General features: G+C 44.5%; 2 protein-coding genes across 17 annotated transcripts in view; both read left to right on the top strand.

Moving 5' to 3' along the window:
• The window catches only part of ACSL1 (acyl-CoA synthetase long chain family member 1), a 64,938-nt gene extending 62,944 nt beyond the window's left edge, over positions 1-1,994 (top strand). For 9 of the 15 annotated variants that reach the window (XM_070253177.1, XM_070253182.1, XM_070253187.1 and 6 more), the window contains 2 exons: positions 328-469; positions 801-1,994. In XM_070253177.1, coding sequence (XP_070109278.1) covers positions 328-468 — 141 coding nt within the window. In that variant the 3' untranslated portion in view covers position 469; positions 801-1,994. Of the gene's footprint in view, positions 1-327 lie in introns of all 15 variants that reach the window. The other 6 variants (XM_023630582.2, XM_070253176.1, XM_070253186.1 and 3 more) reach the window with 1 other exon arrangement.
• Positions 1,995-6,111: 4,117 nt separating this feature from the next.
• Positions 6,112-18,000, top strand: part of CENPU (centromere protein U) — a 47,413-nt gene continuing 35,524 nt past the window's right edge. The window contains exon 1 of one of the 2 annotated variants that reach the window (XM_070253218.1): positions 6,112-6,246. In XM_070253218.1, coding sequence (XP_070109319.1) covers positions 6,164-6,246 — 83 coding nt within the window. In that variant the 5' untranslated portion in view covers positions 6,112-6,163. Of the gene's footprint in view, positions 6,247-15,332; positions 15,469-18,000 lie in introns of those variants that run through there. The other variant, XM_023630962.2, reaches the window with a different exon arrangement.

An 18,000-nucleotide genomic window follows, 5' to 3' on the forward strand; every position in this document is an offset into this window, starting at 1 on the left:
GCGCAGAACCACACTACTTGTCTGTCAGTAGCCCTGCTGTGGGGGTGGTTCACATGGAAGAACCAGAGAATTTACAACTATACACAACTATGTACTGGGGCTTTGGGGTGGAAAAAGGGGAAAAAAAGGAGGAAGATTGGCAACAGATGTTAGCTTAGGGTGAATCTTCCCCTAAAAAAAAAAAAGAAGAGGACAACCACCCCTTGTGGTAAGAGGAAGGATTGGATTGCCCATAAGGGTCTTTATCCTCGTCAGAGGCTTAAGTGCTTTTTAGTCTCAGGTGGCCTCTATGCTCTTTCGTCCTTTCATAGGCTTGTTTATTTGCAGGTCAAAGGCATTGCTCTCCACCCTGAATTATTTTCTATCGAGAATGGCCTTCTGACCCCAACAATGAAGGCTAAAAGGCCAGAGCTTCGGAATTATTTCAGGCCACAGATAGATGAACTTTATTCCACTATCAAAGTTTAAGGTGAGGAAGAAAGCTTGGAAGAAACCACACACCTTCACAATCTTCTCCTGATGGCCTTCATGTTGGTAATTTTGACGACAGCAAGCTTAGGGAAGGGAATGTCCATGTTTGACTTATGCATTCAGGGTTCGTGTCATAGGAATATTAGAGGAAATGGAACACTGCCTTACAGCCACCTCGTGTTGCAGACCATGTTTATGGTGATACACAATTTCCAAAATGAGCCTTAAAAATTGTAAAGGGGAAACTATAAATGTGCTAAGTTATTCACGACTTCCTCAGTTAAAAAGGCGGGTGTGAAAACTTCTGTCTCCCTGTTTTTCTAACCAAGGGAGAGGACTTTGCTCTTTCTGGGATGTCTGCTGCTTGCTGCAAATTCTGCAGTTGTCTGCTGCTCTAAAGAGTACCGTGCACTGGGGGACTATGTCCCCTGTAAACAAGAACCGTCTCGGCTGGAGAATGTCACAAGTGGACCAGAGATTTGGTTTCAGTCCCTGCCACCTTGCCTCTCCCATCCCACGTGTGCTCTCACAACCCTTCTGATTAAGGGTTGCGAAACCCATGCTCTTCTCCACAGTCCCCTGTTGTTCCTTTGGAGCAGGAGTTTCCTAGTGAAGCGAAGGACAGACCCAACTCAGAACGGTGCAGAGTCTCCGATGGATGGCCACTCGCCAGGGTGAATGGATTCTGGCACCCACGGAGCAGCATGTTCTCGGACCCTCTCCTCCAGACCCGGTTTCCTCCTTCCATCCCTTCCCAGAGGTTATTAAAAAAAATCTGCCTTAGACTCTACAATGAAGACAAGCATTTCAAGAAGAAAATAATTACCTAAGTCAACCATGCTCAACTGTGACGCTTAAATAACTGTCCACTTTATCTTCACTGAACCACTCTTTCTGATGGCCAACGGATTTTTAATGTGGTTTTCATATCAAAAGATCATATTGTGATTAACCGGCTTTTTTCCCCAGAATAAACTCTCAGGCAAGGCATGTCTTTAAAAATATTAAGGGAATAGATATACTTGGGTACTTATTTAAATGGACGGTAATAAACCAATACTCTTCTATCATAATGCTACCCGATTTCTATAAAATGTATTTGAAAAGCCAAACTTCTAGGATGTAGAAATCTGGAAAACTCATTTCCTGGGATTAACTTCTCAAGGGATTTTTTTTTTTAAGTTAATTTGGGAAATTAGCAGCATTTCATTTTACTGCAAGTGTTTGCCACAAGTGACTGAATTAAGTTGTCATTTGTATATTTAAAGCAATTGTTTTTGGGTATGTGAGAGTATATGTATTATAGAAGCACAACAGGATTTGCACTAAAGAATTGTTGTTGTAATAACACTATTTGGTAGCCTAACTTCCTCTGTGTATTCTTAATCGCACAAAAAGTCAATAATTTGTCACATTGGGGTTTTGATTGTTTGCTTTCACTGTTGGCTATTTCTATGTTTTATAAACCAAAACAATTTCCAAAAACAACGCAGGAAACCAAAATAAATATTTCTGCATTTCAAGTGAGTGAAGCCTCCCTTTTCTCGTCGAGTGTAATATTTGGGGCAGCCTTTGATGAACTCAAGCAAAAAGCGACAATGATGCTCAGGCCCAAGCCCCTCCCAACTGCTTCCTCCCTCCCAGGTGTTCATCCTCTAACAGCATCCTCCTGACAATTACAAATGCTGACCTAGGGCCTCGAGCCATGTTCTCTGGCAACAGTCCTATGGTGTTGTGGAGAAGAAAATCACGGTGTGAATAATGTAGATATTCTTGAAAATGCAAAGTCTTTGCTGGAAAAGTGCATTTCAGGAGACAACGGTTGGAGCTGGTGGTTCTTGGGTGGATTCCATTCTGCTGTATTTTAGTAATTCTCTTACTAGACAACTGCTTTAGAAGATGTCTCATTTAGAACAGCCAGCTTTCTCTTCCTTTCCCCTCTGTCCCTACCCTATGCTATCATTTGAAGGATTTTCTTTTCCATAGGTGTTAACTCCATGTTCTTATGTAGCCTGTGGTGTTTAAATCAGTCTTCTTCTTTCCCTTAAATCTTGTGTTGGGTGTGATGATTTTTGGTTTCTTTCTTCAAAACCCAAACCCTGCGCATGTATCTCTGGTAAGTTTTCTAGGCCATTCTACCTTTTTCATTTTAGTTCTTAAGATCCTTGTCTTATCTTACCCTCCTCTTCCTCTTTTCTTCTTGAGGATAGTTATTACCTTTCTTTCCCGCCCTTAGCATGGAACACTGGACTTAGGAACTAATATGTGTTCATTAAATACACCTTTTTTGAACAAGTACCTGAAATTTTGAACAAAGCTCCTCTTGCAATGAACTTGATAGGAACGCTGGGTTTTTTCTTTTTTTGAAAATTGTGGAAAGGGCGCATGAAATTTACCATCGTAACCATTGTTAAGTGAACAGTCCAGTGGCATTGTGTGTTCACATTGTTGTACAACCGTCACCACCACCGTCCCCAGAACTCTTTGTCTTGCAAAACTGAAACTCTACCCATTAAACACTAACTCCAGTTAGACCCTCCCCCTGGCCCCTGGCAACCACCATTCTGTTTTCTGTCTCTATAAATTTGACTCCTCGAGGGACCTCATATCAGTGAATCATACAGTATTTGTCCTTTAGTGACTGGCTTACTTCACTTAGCATAACACTCTCAAGGTTCATCCATGTTGTGGTGTGTGTCAGAATTTCCTTCCTTTTTAAGGCTGAATAATAGTCTGCTGTATGTATGTACCCCATTTTGTTTATCCATTCATCTGTTCATGGAAATTTTTGGGTTGTTCCCACCTTTTAGCTATTGAGAAAACTACTGCTATGAACATGGGTGTGTACAAAAATTTTGTTTCAGTCCCTGCTTTCAATTCTTTTAGGAATACACCCACAGTGGAATTGCTGAATCATATGGTAATTCTGTGTTTAATTTTTTGAGGAATTGCCATACCGTTTTCTACATTGGCTGCACCATTTTATATTCCCATTGACAGTGCACAAGGGTTTCAGTTTCTCCACATCCTCACTATTCCTTGTTGATTTCTGTTCTTTTGATAATAGCCATCATAATGGTATCATTGAAATTTTGATTTGCTTTTCTCTAATGATTAGTAAAGTTGAGCATCTTTTCATGTGCTTATTGTTCATTTGTGTATGTTCTTTGGAGAAATGTCCATTCAAGTCTTTTGCCCATTTCTTAAATTGTTGTTTGGTTTTTTGTTATTGAGCGATAGGAGTTCTTTATATATGCCGGATATTAATCCCTAAATACTTTTCAATTCGTAACTTTCACGGCGCACTGTTTGAGTCAGTGCCTGCTCACAACAGTAGACGTATGATGGTGCTCCATCTCAAAATCAAAACTGCACCTCAAAAGCCCAGTGGTCTCTATCTCAAACCCTTCTCTCCAGGCAGAACAGAAAAGAAGTGTGGTTGACTCAGAATGAGACAGTCCTTTCTGCTCTCCAGGCCCTCCATGCTAAGCATCTTCCAATAACTGCCATGAGAGCAGGAGTCTCCCAGTAGAGCCTAAGCTGGGAGGCCAAGGCAGGGAAGAGCCAGTCCTGAGGAGTAGCCCTGCTGTCCCCTGAGCTCATCTTGCCCCTCCCTGCAGGTCCCAGCTGCCACACACCCTCCCTCTTTACCTAAACTCTGAAAAGCAGTTTATTTTTAAGTATATTTGGCATTTGGTAGTTTAATATTTTTGCCCCACTCCCTATTTTTAGATTCCTTGGAAGAATAGTAAAATAAAGTGTGTTGAATGTTGCCACATATCAGGCACTATTCTTAGCATTTTACATAGAAGACCCATTTTCCAACCCTCTGAGCCAAATACACTGTTGTCCCTGTTAAAAAAATAAAATTGACCTGAGTAAATTTTGAAGATCTAATTGGCTTTATTCAATGATTCATGACTCAAACAGCACCCCATCTAGCAGATAGAGAGGAGCTCCAAAGAGCCGTACAAAATGACTTTTATAAGTAGAAGGAGGCGGGACAAGGATGTTATACAAGCTAAGAGGGAATTGTTTCAGACAAGGTCACCTTCCTTTTGGGGACAGTGGGGGGGGTCTGTCAGGCAGATGACCTCACGAGTGCTGACCAGGTAATTCCAGATTGAATGGTTTTTAAGATTCCACTCCCGGGAGAGCTTGAAACTGTAATTAAGTTAGGTAGGAAGTTTTGGTTCGGTGACATAGGCTTAGCACAAGTGACTCCATTTTGGGGCTGTTGTCTTGTTTTTTAATATCCACACTTTACAGATGATGAAATCAGACAGCACATACCTAATTTGGTCAATGTCACCCACTCGGACAGAATTGGAGCTAGGCAAGCTGGCTGTAGACACTGGGCTGTCAACCTCATGCTCTGGATTTTTCTTCTTGTCTTCCTTTGGCAGTGAACTTCAGGATAAAATGTGTCATTGGATTACTGCTGGCACCAAGAAACAAGCTTCAGTACAAATGGTTTGATTTCTATCTGATGATAATTCTTTGTCAAAACAGGGGCTAATACCACTACACAGAGTTTTATTCTGGTTTTATGGCTTATCCAAAATTAAACATGGTTGCTATCTGTGATGGTGGTAACCCCACATCTGTGAAGGACCAAAAGTTTGTTAGAACCAGCCAGTCTATTTTAGGAGGAAAATCTGTATAAAGCTGGGTCGCAGACATATGGCGGGTTCACGAGATCCCTTAGAAGTGGTCGGAATTGTTAACAGTGGAGATAAATCAGCTGCAGGTGTTGTGGATCCACTGTGGGCAGTACACTGTGCTGTGTCTTCACTTTGCTCTCATTTCATTCTCCCAAGACCCCTGTTGGGCAGGTGATCGATGCATAGTTATGTGTTGACTGCCAACTAAGTGCCCTGTATAGTTCTGTGCTGTGGGGACACAGCAGACAAGATCCTGCCCTGGAGAAGCTCACTTCCTGATGGAGAGAGATGGACAATAAACAAGAAAGCACATGGACAACTCCCAGTTGTGATGGGTGCTTTGAGGAGAACAATTGATAGAGTATTGGAGCAGACCACAAGGGCCTATTTTAGGTGTCATGGTCAGAGAAGGTGACACTTGGGGTAGTCATCTGAAGAATGAAAAGGAACCAGCCTTACAAAGATTTGGGGGAAAAGTTTTCAAAAAGAAGTAACAGTGAGTGCAAAGGCCCTGAGGTGAGGAAAAGCTCAACATAGTCCAGGAGCTGAAAGGAAGCCGATGTGGCTAAGGCAGCATCATTAAGTGGGGGAAAGAGTGGCACTGAAAGAAGTTAGACAAGTAGTAGGGCCAAATTACCAGGCTTTGCAGCCCAGAAAGGACTCTGGGTTTTACTCTGGGATCAGGAGGAAACCCATGAAGTGTTTTGAGACAAGGAGTGACATGCTCTGAATTGCCCTTTTCCAACACTCCTGGCTGCTGCAGGGGGATCAGAGCAGAAGCAGAGGCCAGGTAAGGACAGCATAGTGCACGACGGCAGCTTAACCAGGCTGGCGGCAGGGAGATAGAAGAGAGAAAATTTGAAAGCAGCTGGAGGTAGAACCAGTGCGCGTGTGGGGATCTGGAAGAGGGCTTGTCTAGGGTGTGAGCACAGCTGGGCAGGTGGTGGAGCTGCACTTCCTGAGCCAAGAAGACTCAGGCATTGGTTTTGGGAGAGGGAGCCAAGAGGTTGCATTTGGACGGTTTCTATATGATGTACCTGCTGGATAACCATGTGATGAGTCTGCAGCCTCAGAAGACAGGTACAGTTGGAATGTCAACAGCATACAGAAGGTAAAGAAGACTTCGTCAGGTAACCTGGGGAGCAGGGGTCCCAAAATAGAGCCCTGGTGTCCTCGCAATTTGAATGAAGTTAAAGAAGGAGCCAGCAACTGGGACTGAGAATCACCTGCCATGGAGGAAGGTGGGAACCAAGAATGTGGTGTCCCTGAAGCCGAGAGAGAGGTGTTTCAGGGAGGGAGGGGATCAGTTATGTCACATGCTGTTGAAAGGTGGAATAAGGTGGGAACAGAGGAATGTCTGCTGGATCCGGCAATGCTGGCAGCCTTGGCAATGTGTTCCAACGGAATAGGGAGGACAGAAGCCTGTCTGGGTCGAGTTGAGGCGTGAACTCCTGGGAAGTCAGGAAGAAGGGTAGACAGCTCTGGTTGGAAGTTTTCCCGCGAAGGAAGTCAGATGAATGGACGGTAACTGGAGCAAGATGGGAAGGTGGGAGTTTTGCTTTTGTTTGCTGGTGGTGGTGATTTTGAAGATGGGAGATACGAGAGCATAATGATATGCCAATAAGAATGGTCCAGGAGGGAGAGAGAGTGTGATGATGAGAGAGAGAGAGGAAAGAGGGGAAGATGCTGTCCTGAGAGAGTAGAAGGCTTAGATCCAGTCAAGTGTAGAGACCGGGTGATAGGAGATTTTGATAGGATGGTTCTTCTACTGCGACAGGAGGAGAGATGGAGAATGTGGGTTAGATATAGGTAGATTCATGGTGATTGAGGTAGAAAAATTAGGGAGCTTCCATCTGAATACTTTTCTTTTTTCATTTATCTCCTTGTTTTCAATGAGAAAATAGAGGCCTAGAGAGATCAGCTGACCTGTCCTAATAAGTGGCTGGGCTGGATTTTCTGACTCCAAGGCCCTTCTGTGCCTAGGTCCCCTTTTTGCTGCGCCTTCCTCTCCCTGGTATGATGCCCAGTGCCCTGAGCACCAATCACTGTGTTAGATGAGTCTTCTTAATTAGCCAATCCTCAGGCACAGCTAAACTCTCCATTGCAAATATACCCGTTTGCAGTTTAAGTCATGTCACAAGGCGGAGGTGGGTAAATGCCACGGATCCTGGAATGTCCTTTTTGTATTTTCATCCATATTTCCTGCGATTGTTTCTTTTCATGGCAACATAAGCAGAAGAGAACTTGCCAATCTGTCCCCAATTGCTGGGGCAGAGCAGGTGGACAGAGGGTGGGAGGCCCTTGGCAGCACCTTGAGAGGTGAGGGTCGTGGGTCTGTTAGACTGATCACACCCTGGGCATCTTTCCCAGCCCTCAGCCTCCAGCCCCCTCCGCATTTACTATGCAAGGTGGCTGCAGCCCTGAGAGACTGAAGGGGACTCTCCTGAGGTTGGCAGCACAGAGGCAATTTCTCCACGTCTTCCTCCACCGAGCAGCCTCAGGTCCAGGGTGGCTGGCGCCTGTGGATATGAGATCTGTGACAGCACCCTACACCCTCGCCCCGGCTGTTCTTTCACCTCAGTGTCGTAGCGTAGATGCCAAAATCTGTGTTCATATCCAACTCACTTCACTCAGCATGAGTAATGGGGAAATTGACCCGCCTTACTTCGTATCCATATAATTGGCATAAAAAGAAATCCAGATTTTTCCTTTTGACTTTTAACTCCTTTGCTCTGTTGACTTGCTCAGATGCGAGAATCTCGCTAGAGGAATTCTGCTTCTCGGCACTGGTCTTCAGGGGCAGGGGGATTCTGTTCTTGGCCGGAAGCAGGGTGTTTTTATATTTTTTTCCCCACAAATACCTTTTCCATGTAAGTTCTTAGCCACTCTCTTTTGCTGCGATTTTTAATGGGGGGAGGGTTTAGTCTGTCAAATTTCTCTAGCAGAAATTGTCCTTGCTAAATCCTAAGGCTGCTGGATCGCCCGCAGGCACTCCAGGCAGCCTCCCTGCTTTGCGCACGTGGCTTGTTAAAATTGGAGGGTGAGTCATGGGAGTGACAGCAGTGCCTCAGGAAGAACCAGAACCGTGCACCAAAGGGACACAGGTGAAGTGTGTAAAAAACCAGTTCGCTCACATTCTGCATGGGCAACATGTGCAGACACACAGGGACTCTTGTTTTTGAGTTTCTTGCTTTCCCACACCCCCTGCTACTGCCCTGCCCCACCCTGCTGCCCTCCTGCCAGCTCCTCAGCCCCACCCAGCTGAGTTGTCAGTGGGCCCTGCAATGGGGAGAAATTCCAGGCCTGCCCCAGGCAGCCTCAGCCACTACATCTGTCTGCTTCCTCCCTTCCTATTCCTCCTGCCAACCAGGGCAGCGGCCATCTCTCGCTGGGACAATTGCACCAGCCTCTTAATTGACCTGTTTGTTTCCCGCGTTGGTCTCTCTTGACACACCCATTTTTCATCCACTTGCAGCCAGAATGATTTTTCTACGGCATGACTCCATCAGGTGATTCTGCCACTTCGTCACTCAGAGGTTTCCTACGGCTGTCAAGCCTAAACAGCTGAATGTACTTAGAGGAGGTCTTCTCAGACTTCATGGTGCACCAGAGCCCCTGGGGATCTCCAGTGCACATTCTGATTCGCTAAATCTGGAGTCAAGCCTGCAGTTCTGCATTTCTGACAAGCTCCCGGGTGATGCCTGTGTGGACAGTCTGTGCACTATACTTTGAGGAGAAAGGAACTGGAGGACCCCTGCTTGTCTCCCTAGCCCTATCTTTTGTCACCTCCCCAACTCTGTCCCAGCCACACTGAATTTATTCTAGCTCCCAGAATGCATCACACTCTTGTTCAACACCGGGCCTTTGCACATGTGTTTCCCCTAGAGCGCTCTCTTATCCTGGCCTGGCTGGCTCCTACTCCTTTATTTCAGTCCGACTCTAGATGTCACTTCCTCTAGGAAGCCTCCTCCGGTTCCCCAAGCCCAGGAAACAAATTGTTGAGCATGTCTGTGGCCCGGCTGTGGTGTAAGGTGGAGGGGTAAGGTGGTAACGATCTTCTTTTGCTAAGTGACAAGGTCAGAGGGGTGAGTGAGCTGGCCTATGAGGTCCAGGGAGCAGCCAGAAGGTGGGGGAGGCATTTCCTCCTACAGAAGGTTCTAGAAAGAAGGCTTGCGTGTCACCTGGGGGTTAGAGAGTGAAGCCTGTGTGATCTGGGCTTGTCTGATGGGTCAGTGGCTCATGGTACCTTGGCTCTTCCACTGTTCCATTCTCGGCTGAGCAGAAGGGATCACAGAGGTAAGGACAATGGTCACTCTGAACTCTCTGACCAAGGTCAGCCTCCCAACTGTGTGTGTTCTCAGGCCGCCCAGAAGTAGTGTGAGTTTGAGCAAGGTCATGAAAAGGATGAAAACTTTTTCCAGAAAGTTCTTTTTTGACCAGAGAATCATGGAGACAGATTTCTACTGTAGAAATTTTCTCTTATTTACTTCAGAAAATTTTTTTCTTTGGGGTGTTCTTTCATCTTCTTTTCTCAGTTTATGTGCTCATTTGGCCCTTTTTACAAATTTGAGTTATAGAATTATTTCCTATTTGGAAGTTGGCTATTCTTTGGCTAGAGAAATCCTGGATTTTGCTGGAATGCTGCTGCCAGGATTCCTGTACCAGACTCAGCCCTGCAGGGAGCTGGGAACAGAGTCAGAAACATGTGACACGGCATCGTCATGGCATAGTGCTCGGCCCTGTTCAGCCATGTGATCTCAGCTTGGGTAGGAGGAGTGCCCATTAGGTCTGGAAAAAGTAGAACATTAGTTACAGAGCAAGTAAGTTCAGTAGTCGGGTGTCAGAGCCAAGGAAGTGTTGGAAAGCATGTGACATAGGAAGGCATCTAATGTCACTGCAGTTTGCTACCATGGAAAACATCGTTCTGCCCTCCAACTTTAAAAGACACAATAATACTTCCTTTTTGAATTTTCTTTCCTCTTTTTTGTGACGGGAACACGCAAGGGAAGTTCCTTTCCTTCCTTGCCCCCACCCCCACCTTGCCCTCCTGGGACGTTTCGAGTTTGTTTTGCGGTGTCATAGTTACAGATGTTGAGCTGTTAGTCTGTTGAAAACAGATAACCACCCTAGTTATTCCTGATGAGAAGTGCCAAGTGTAGTGGGTTCTTGCATTTCCCAATAATTAGTAGGTGCTGTGGGAAGTTAAAAAATAAAGTAGAAAATTTGAGAAATAAATTATTTTCTTATCCCCAATAGAAAATCAAACTCTTTGCCTTAAGGGAAACTTACAAGAATGGATTTGATAAATTATGGAAGAGGATAATGCACATGAAGGGGAAAAATGAGTTGAGCAAGGGCAGTTAAGATATCTAGTTTTATTAATCTTAAGCTGACTTGGAACCAATATTTGCAGTGTCTGAAAATGAGTAGCTCTGTGCTCCAGTTACATTTCAGATCTCCAGTCCTGTTCTTTATCTGCCCTCTCGTGGTCACAGAAAATTCAACAGAAGAGCTCTCTAGAAAAAAAGCAAAGAGATGCAATAAGAAATGGTAGCCTTTCTATATGTCTAGAGACCTCTGTGTTCTTTACCGCTTATCTTCATGAAAATCCTGTAAGATAAATTGTAATATTCTCATTTAAACATCAAAATACTATTCCCAAAATATGGAACTAATATATGTATCGACCCACTTCACAGGAGAGGTGTATTTCCACTGGGAAGTGTCCATACCCACCACTTAATTTACCCCAGGGATCCAAGATGTTTTGTAGTTCTTTATTTTCTGTATTTATACTATAAAAGCAATTGGTTTTTCTTTTCATTTCCCAAACATGAAATTATATTACATAATTTAAGGACCTGCCATGTAGATGTCCTCCAGTATCCTGTAGTGGCCTGTTCTCTGGTGTTTCCGAGCTCCCTCAGCCATTGCTCACATCACTCCAGGTTACCTCCAGGGCTCTGGACCCCACTGTCTTTGTAAGTGAGCATAAGTGAGGCCATCTTGTTACGCTAAATGGCCCCAACCCCTCCTCTGTGTGACTCCTTGCTGCTCTGCACGTACTCTAAAAAATTCACATGCTCTCCTTATTTATGCCCTCTGCTTACACATGTACTCCCCTATATCTTGATAAATTAAAGCTTTGTTCTATGAGTTTCTCTCTAGGAACAGGCTTATCACAGGTGGAAAGCATACTTACAAGATATTCATCATCACTTACAGAAGAAAAGAACCATGAGGGACCCTGGAGTCCATCATGCCTGAAGGCCGACATTTCTAAACCCCCTCCTTACTGCCCATCTTTCCTATATAACTGCCTCAAGATTCTGTCATCCTTGAAGATGGGTTTTTTGAGACATTAGTCTGCCATCTTCCTGATTATGCTGGCTAATCGAATTAAAATTTCTTTTCTCCATCCCTAACTGGTTGTGAGTAATTGGCTCATGGCAAGCAGAGTGAGCTCATTGCTTGGTATCATCTCCACCCCTGTGTTTTCAGTCCCCTTCTAATACCCATGCTTCACCCCATCCTGAACATTATCCCTAGGTCTTCACAACACCCCTAGACACACCGACACAGGTTGAGTTTAGCAAACATTCACAAAAGGTTAATGGTGGAAAGAGTACAGCACAACGTAGGCACCATCTTAAAATAGAAAATATTGGCCATGGCTTCCCCATAAATAATCCACCATTCTCTTCGTGGGCAGTTTCTCACTGACCAGATCTTCCCTTGGCTATAGCTTCTCCCATCTGCTGGGCTCTTCCTCTTCCCTCAACTGGCCCTTCTCCCCTCTCCAGCTGCCAGCCTCCAGCCCCCCACCCCATTTCTATTAATGTCTTTTGATGAGCCTTTGTGTCCTCCTCCTCTGAACCCCAAACTGGGCTCTACCCTTGGCTGTATACATTCAGATGCTCTCAAAGGTGCTGTGGTCCCCACCCCCAGCAGTACAAATAACCAGCAGAAGCTTTGAAATTGCTATGTGGCATCAAATTCTTAGGCAAGGCTTCCGCTCAACCTCTGACCAGAGCAAACTGAGAGTCTTCTCCATGTTATAGTATTGTCTTGCTTTATCATACTACACACACGCTAGAGGTTCTGGAATGTGCCCCTCACTGTCTCCCCTTGCCTCACCCACATTGAGAATCACTGCTCTAGGCTAATAGTTTACCTGAGAAAGCAGCATGATGGAGCAGAACAAATGTGAGTTAGAATTCCCAGGTTGGAATCCTGCCTTCCTAGGATTAGCTCTGCAAGTGGGGGCAAGTTTCTGTAGAGGACTTGAGTTGTCTGTCTCCCAGCATCCATATCCCATTTCCCAATTTCCGATTCCCCCATCCACCACCCCAGTTCCGGTAGGAATCCATGTGTTTCCAGGAAGCTAATGAGTGTATTTCTTTTCCTTGGCCAAAGGGGTTGTGTGATGGCTAATGTTGGCTAGGCCACAGTGCCCAACTGTTTGGTCAAACACCAGTCTAGATGTTGCCCTGAAGGTATTTTTTAGATGTGATTAATATATGAATTAGTAGACTTTGGGTAAAACAGATTGTCCTCCATAATGTGGTTGGGCTTCATTCAACCAGCTGAAGGCCTAAGAGAAAAGACTGGGATTTCTCGAAGAAGAAAGAATTCTGCCTCAAGACTGCAACATAGGCTGCCTGAGTTTCCAGCATGCTGCCCTGGAGAAGGCAGACTGAAGGCTGCAACGTCAACTCTTACCTGAATTTCTAGGCTGCTGGCCTACCCTATATATTTCCGCGTCCACAATTGACTGTGTGAGATAATTCCTTAAACTAATTCTCTCTCTCATGTGTGTGTATATATATAATATTTTATTGTGTAAATATATATACATAAGTAAATATATATATACTAAGAGATTAACTTTATAAGTGTATATATATATATATACACACACACACATATATATATATATATCTATATATCTCCTATTGGTTCTGTTTCTCTGGAGAACCCTGACTAATACAGGTAGGTATGTCACCAAAAGCTGCTCCAATTAGAGTAAATCTTAGGCCTTTTTCTGGGAATGTGGGATTTGGCTACTCTCTCTAAATGGTGGAATTCAGATGTGAGCCTTGGAACAGCTGCCAGCTGCAAGCCCTGGGCCAGGATCCTAAAATCTAATGCAGGCACTGCCACTTACTATGGGGACTGCTCCTTAGTTGTCTCATATGTAAAATGGGATTGTAGTGCCTACCACATAGGGTTATTGAGAGGATTAAATGGTTTAACAGAAACTAAACACTTAGAACAATGCTTATGGTAAATAAATGGCAAGCAATAGGATAGATTGGAGTATATGAGGAAGCCATTTGGTGTAAAACTAATTTGGCCTGTCCTTGTTTTTCCAAAAGGTCCTGATGTGGCCGTTGAGTATGCATTATATATCTGCTTTAAGCATTTGCTATGTCTCAAAGACAAGAACAAATGTTCTTAAAATAAAGGTGCAACTTCCCCCACATTAGCATTTCCTTAAGGATAAGCATCTCTCCCTAGGCTAGGAACTCAGTACCTCAAAGGTGATTTATTCCTCTATGGCACTTGCCCAAATGATTCCTGGGTGGGGTGAACAGGCATTTCACTGAAGAGGAATCAGGCAGGACCAATAAATGATGAAAAGATGAGCAACTTAAGGGAAATGCAAATCAAACACACCATAGGATAACATTTCAACTCACTAGTTAGGTAAAAATTTTAAAGTTTTGTAAATCCGAAGTATCGACAAGTATGTGGAGCCAAGGGGACTTCTATATACTGCTGACTGGGGTGTAAATTATACAATCTACAAAACAATGTGTAAAAATTGGCATTATCATGTAAAGCTAAGTGTCTTTATCCTATGACACGATAATATTACTACTGAGTCGATCTGTAGAGAAGCTCTTAGATGTGTGCTCTGCAAGACACGTGCAAGACTGTTTAGCACTGTATTGTTGGTAACAGCAAGAAGACTGAAAACAACTGATGTATCCATACCCAGAAGGATGGATAAAGAGAATGTGGTATATTTACTTAATGCATTCCAAAGACAATGAAAATAATGAGCTACAGATACATGCATCAAGTAGATAAATCTAAAAATCATAGCTTTGCATGAGAAAGAGTGCTTGCAGAATACATACCAAATATTTATATAAATTTTAGAAACATACAATAATTAATACATTACTTAGGGATATATCAAGGTAGAAAGGCATGGGAATGATAAAACACAAAATCAGATGAGTGTGCATCCTGGGGAGGAATGATAATGGCTTATTTCCTAATCCAGTGGTGAGTCCATGGGTGCTCCTTTTTATCATTATATTATATATTTATATGCTTTTCTATGCACGAAATGTTGTAATTTTTTATTGTGGTAAAATAAACATAATATAAAATTTAGCATTTTAACCATTTTGAACTAACTGTACAATTTACCGGCACTACTCAAGTACGTTCACATTGTTCATAACCATCCACCACTATCCATCTTCAGAATTTTGTCATTATCTCATACTATGCTCTCAGCATCATATCCAAGAAATCATTGCCAAATCTCATCTCATGAAGCTTTTGCCCTGTTTTCTTCTAAGAGGTTTATAGTTTTAGCTCTTACGTTTAGATCTTTGATCCATTTTGAGTTAATTTTTATTTATGGTGCGGTGTCCAATATCGTTGTTTTGCAGGATAATACATTTTTAAACAAAAAGAAAAGAATGGGAGAATACTAGCTCCAGAAAGGGACTTCCCCATTTACGAATGAAGAAACTGCGACAGAGAGAAAATAACACCAAGCTTACACAACTGATTTACACCCTGTCCCTTTGGCAATGCATTGCTTTAGACAGCTGCGCGGTAGCCCTAGCAGCAGGGGCTCCCGCCCTGGGTTTGGATCCGCCCCTTAGGGGCGAGAGCCTTCTGGTGTTATGGCGCTGGCTCCGCCCCTTCCTCCGCCCCTGAGGGCGGGGCCAAGCGGCTCAGGACCTTCGGAGCCTTGGAAAACTGGCGCGGAGCACGGGTGGGAGGGAAAGCCGGGCAAATCTCGTGTCTCATGGACCGCCAGCGACTGGCTGGAAGGCCTGGACTCCAGCTCCGCTTTTGCAGGATGCCAGGCCTTGTTTTCCCTCGCGCTCTGGGAAGGGCGGGAGCCTCATCCAGCTCGGGTGCACGGCGGGGGCGGGGCGTGGGGCGTGCGCGCGAGCTCGGCCCGGATTGGCCGCTCGGGGTGGCGCGGGGTTCGGCGGGAGCTTTGTGGGCGCCGCCGGCGCGGAGGGCGGTGCGCTGGGATGGCTCCGGGGCGGCGGGCGCGGCCCTCGGCGGCCGCGGGGTAAGTGCTGCGAGCGCGGCTGTACCTTCTTCCCCTCCTGCGGCGGTCTGTGTCTCGGAGCTGCTCGGGCTGCGTGCCGAGCCCCCCTGGCTCTGCCGCTGGGGAAGCTGTGCGAGGGACTGATGGCCCGGGGCCTCGGCGCCCACGTCTGTAAAATGGGAGCAATAATTGTCCCAACTTTCCGGGGTTACCGTGAGGGTTAGAGGAGCGACAGTCCAAACTGTGCCTGGCGGGTAGGAAAAAACGTTGGCTACTGTTGGCATTACTTTGTGTGGGTGAGTGTAGTCTAAAGTAGGCTACAAATACTTTGAAACAAAATATCCAACAACGACTTACTGAGTGCCTACTACTTTTAGACATTCCATTCTAGTGATCTTGACACTCTGGCCGTCAGGCGGTATTCTTATTTTCAAGACCCTGTTGTTTTTGTAACACAAACCACAGACCATAAAGCTGGGAGACCAAGCTGCCGCTTGTTATTCTTAAAAGGGGTGCTCCAGGATGGTCAAGCACATTTTTTTTTTAATCAAAAAGGGCAAGCATTTAAAAATAGGTTGCAAAACTGCTCTCTTGTTTTGTTTTATATGTGTGTGTGTACTAATTGTGATGTAAAACATCATTACTGTGAATCACGGTAAAGAAACAGTTGGAAAATTGGCAAATGTCCCGCAGGCCGTGTCTGATCCTGGCTGGAGGGATCTCTGCTTGCTATGGCCAGTATGCAAGATCCTGCCATCCATCCAGGAGGTCCCCCTGGGCAGTGGGAAGACTTCCTGGAGAAGGTGGCGTTTGTAGATGTGAGGTGAGGGTGGAAGGCCAGCCAAGCAGAGCGTGGGGAGAGAAAGGCTGGCTCAGGACTGAGCAGGAAGGTGGAATAAACCGAGACTAGACTCCTGTAGCCAGAGGGGAAGAAACGAGGACCCCACCACCACCACCAAGGAAAGGAGGATTGGAAGAGAATATCAGGGCCTTGAACGTCAGCTGACAAGAGTTACACTTTGATAGGCCAGTGTTGTTCTCTCTCTCTCTCCATGTATACGTATAACGTTTTTGCCTTTAAGACTCATGAAATCTGTTCCATCTTCCCCCCACCCCCAAAACCACTGGTGCATGTACACCAAAAATTTTACATATGATATCACAGAGGTTTCCATCTTTTGGAAGCCTCACCTTGCACCTAGCCTAAGGTAAGGAGGAAACGCCCATTTTTTTTTTTTTTTGAGCACAGACAAGGCAAGAGACAGTGGCAAGAATTTAGTTTAAGGAATTATGCAATCTGGTTTCTAGTCCCATTTCTGTTACTTGGCTATGTAACCACTGATAAGTCACTTAACTTTTCTGAACCCCAGAATCATGAGTGCCATAAAATGAATACCTGTCCTACCTTCTTCTTTGGATCTGAGAATCAAAGAGATCAGTGGTTCTTCAAGTGTGGTTCCCTGACCAGCAGCTTCAGCAGCACCGGGAACTTGTTAGAAATGCGGAATCTCAGACCCCATCCCAGACTTACTGAATCAGACATTCTGGGCCTGGGGCCAGACAATCTGTTTTAACAAGCCTTCCAAGTGATTCTGATGCCTGACGTTTGAGAACCACTGCTCTAAACAATTTTGCAACTTTGTGATTACATTACTATGATTCACAGTAATGACGTTTTACATCACTATTAGTACACACGCACATACATAACAAAACAAAAGGTTTATGAAAATACTATGTTTAGTGCAATCTTATATTTTATATTCTCTTGTATTTCCGGTTTTAAAATGCTAGAGAAAAAAACCTCAAAGGTTTTTTTACTATGGGCAGTTGATGAAATTTGGATATCAACTGTAGATTAATTATATCAGTGTTAAATTTCTTGATTTGGAAATTATATTGTGACTAGGCAAGATAATGCCCTCTTTCTTAGGAGAGACACACAAGTATTTCGGGGTCAAGACACACAGTGTCTCCAGTTTACATACACACACATACACACAGAAAGCAGTTGAGACAAAATGTAAGTCATTGGTGAGCGTGAGTAAAGGATATACAGAAGGTCCTTATATTATTCTTGTAACTTTTGTGGAAGTTTGGAATTATATCAGATGAGAAGTTACTCAAAGAAATATTGGTTCAGCCACACGACACTGATGTTGGTGTCCACAAATGGTGTCTGCATGGCCTGTCTCAAAGTCAGCGACTATGTCTGGTGTTACTCCAGAGCGTGCCAGTGTCCTTGTGCAATGCCTGCTGCACAGAGGATGCTCAACGTGTATTCACTGACAGTGTGGTTTATTTCCTGCCCTCTTATTTCCAGTTTTTATTCTGGTTGCTTTTGTTACATCTTGTTTCTGGTAAGCTTGCTGAAGATATGCAGCTGTTTCCTTTTATCCTCATGCCCAGTGGAGGGAGCATGAAGGAGTGGAAAGAGGGCAGCTCTGGATCTGAACTGATGCAGCTTTTAATTCCGGCTTCTCTCCTTCCTGGCCGTGTGTTGCTTTGGGCAAATATACATCTGTAGCATGGGATTTGCTTCTACCTTGTAGG

The sequence above is a fragment of the Equus caballus genome, chromosome 27, assembly GCF_041296265.1.
Source record: "Equus caballus isolate H_3958 breed thoroughbred chromosome 27, TB-T2T, whole genome shotgun sequence".
NCBI lineage: Eukaryota > Metazoa > Chordata > Mammalia > Perissodactyla > Equidae > Equus > Equus caballus.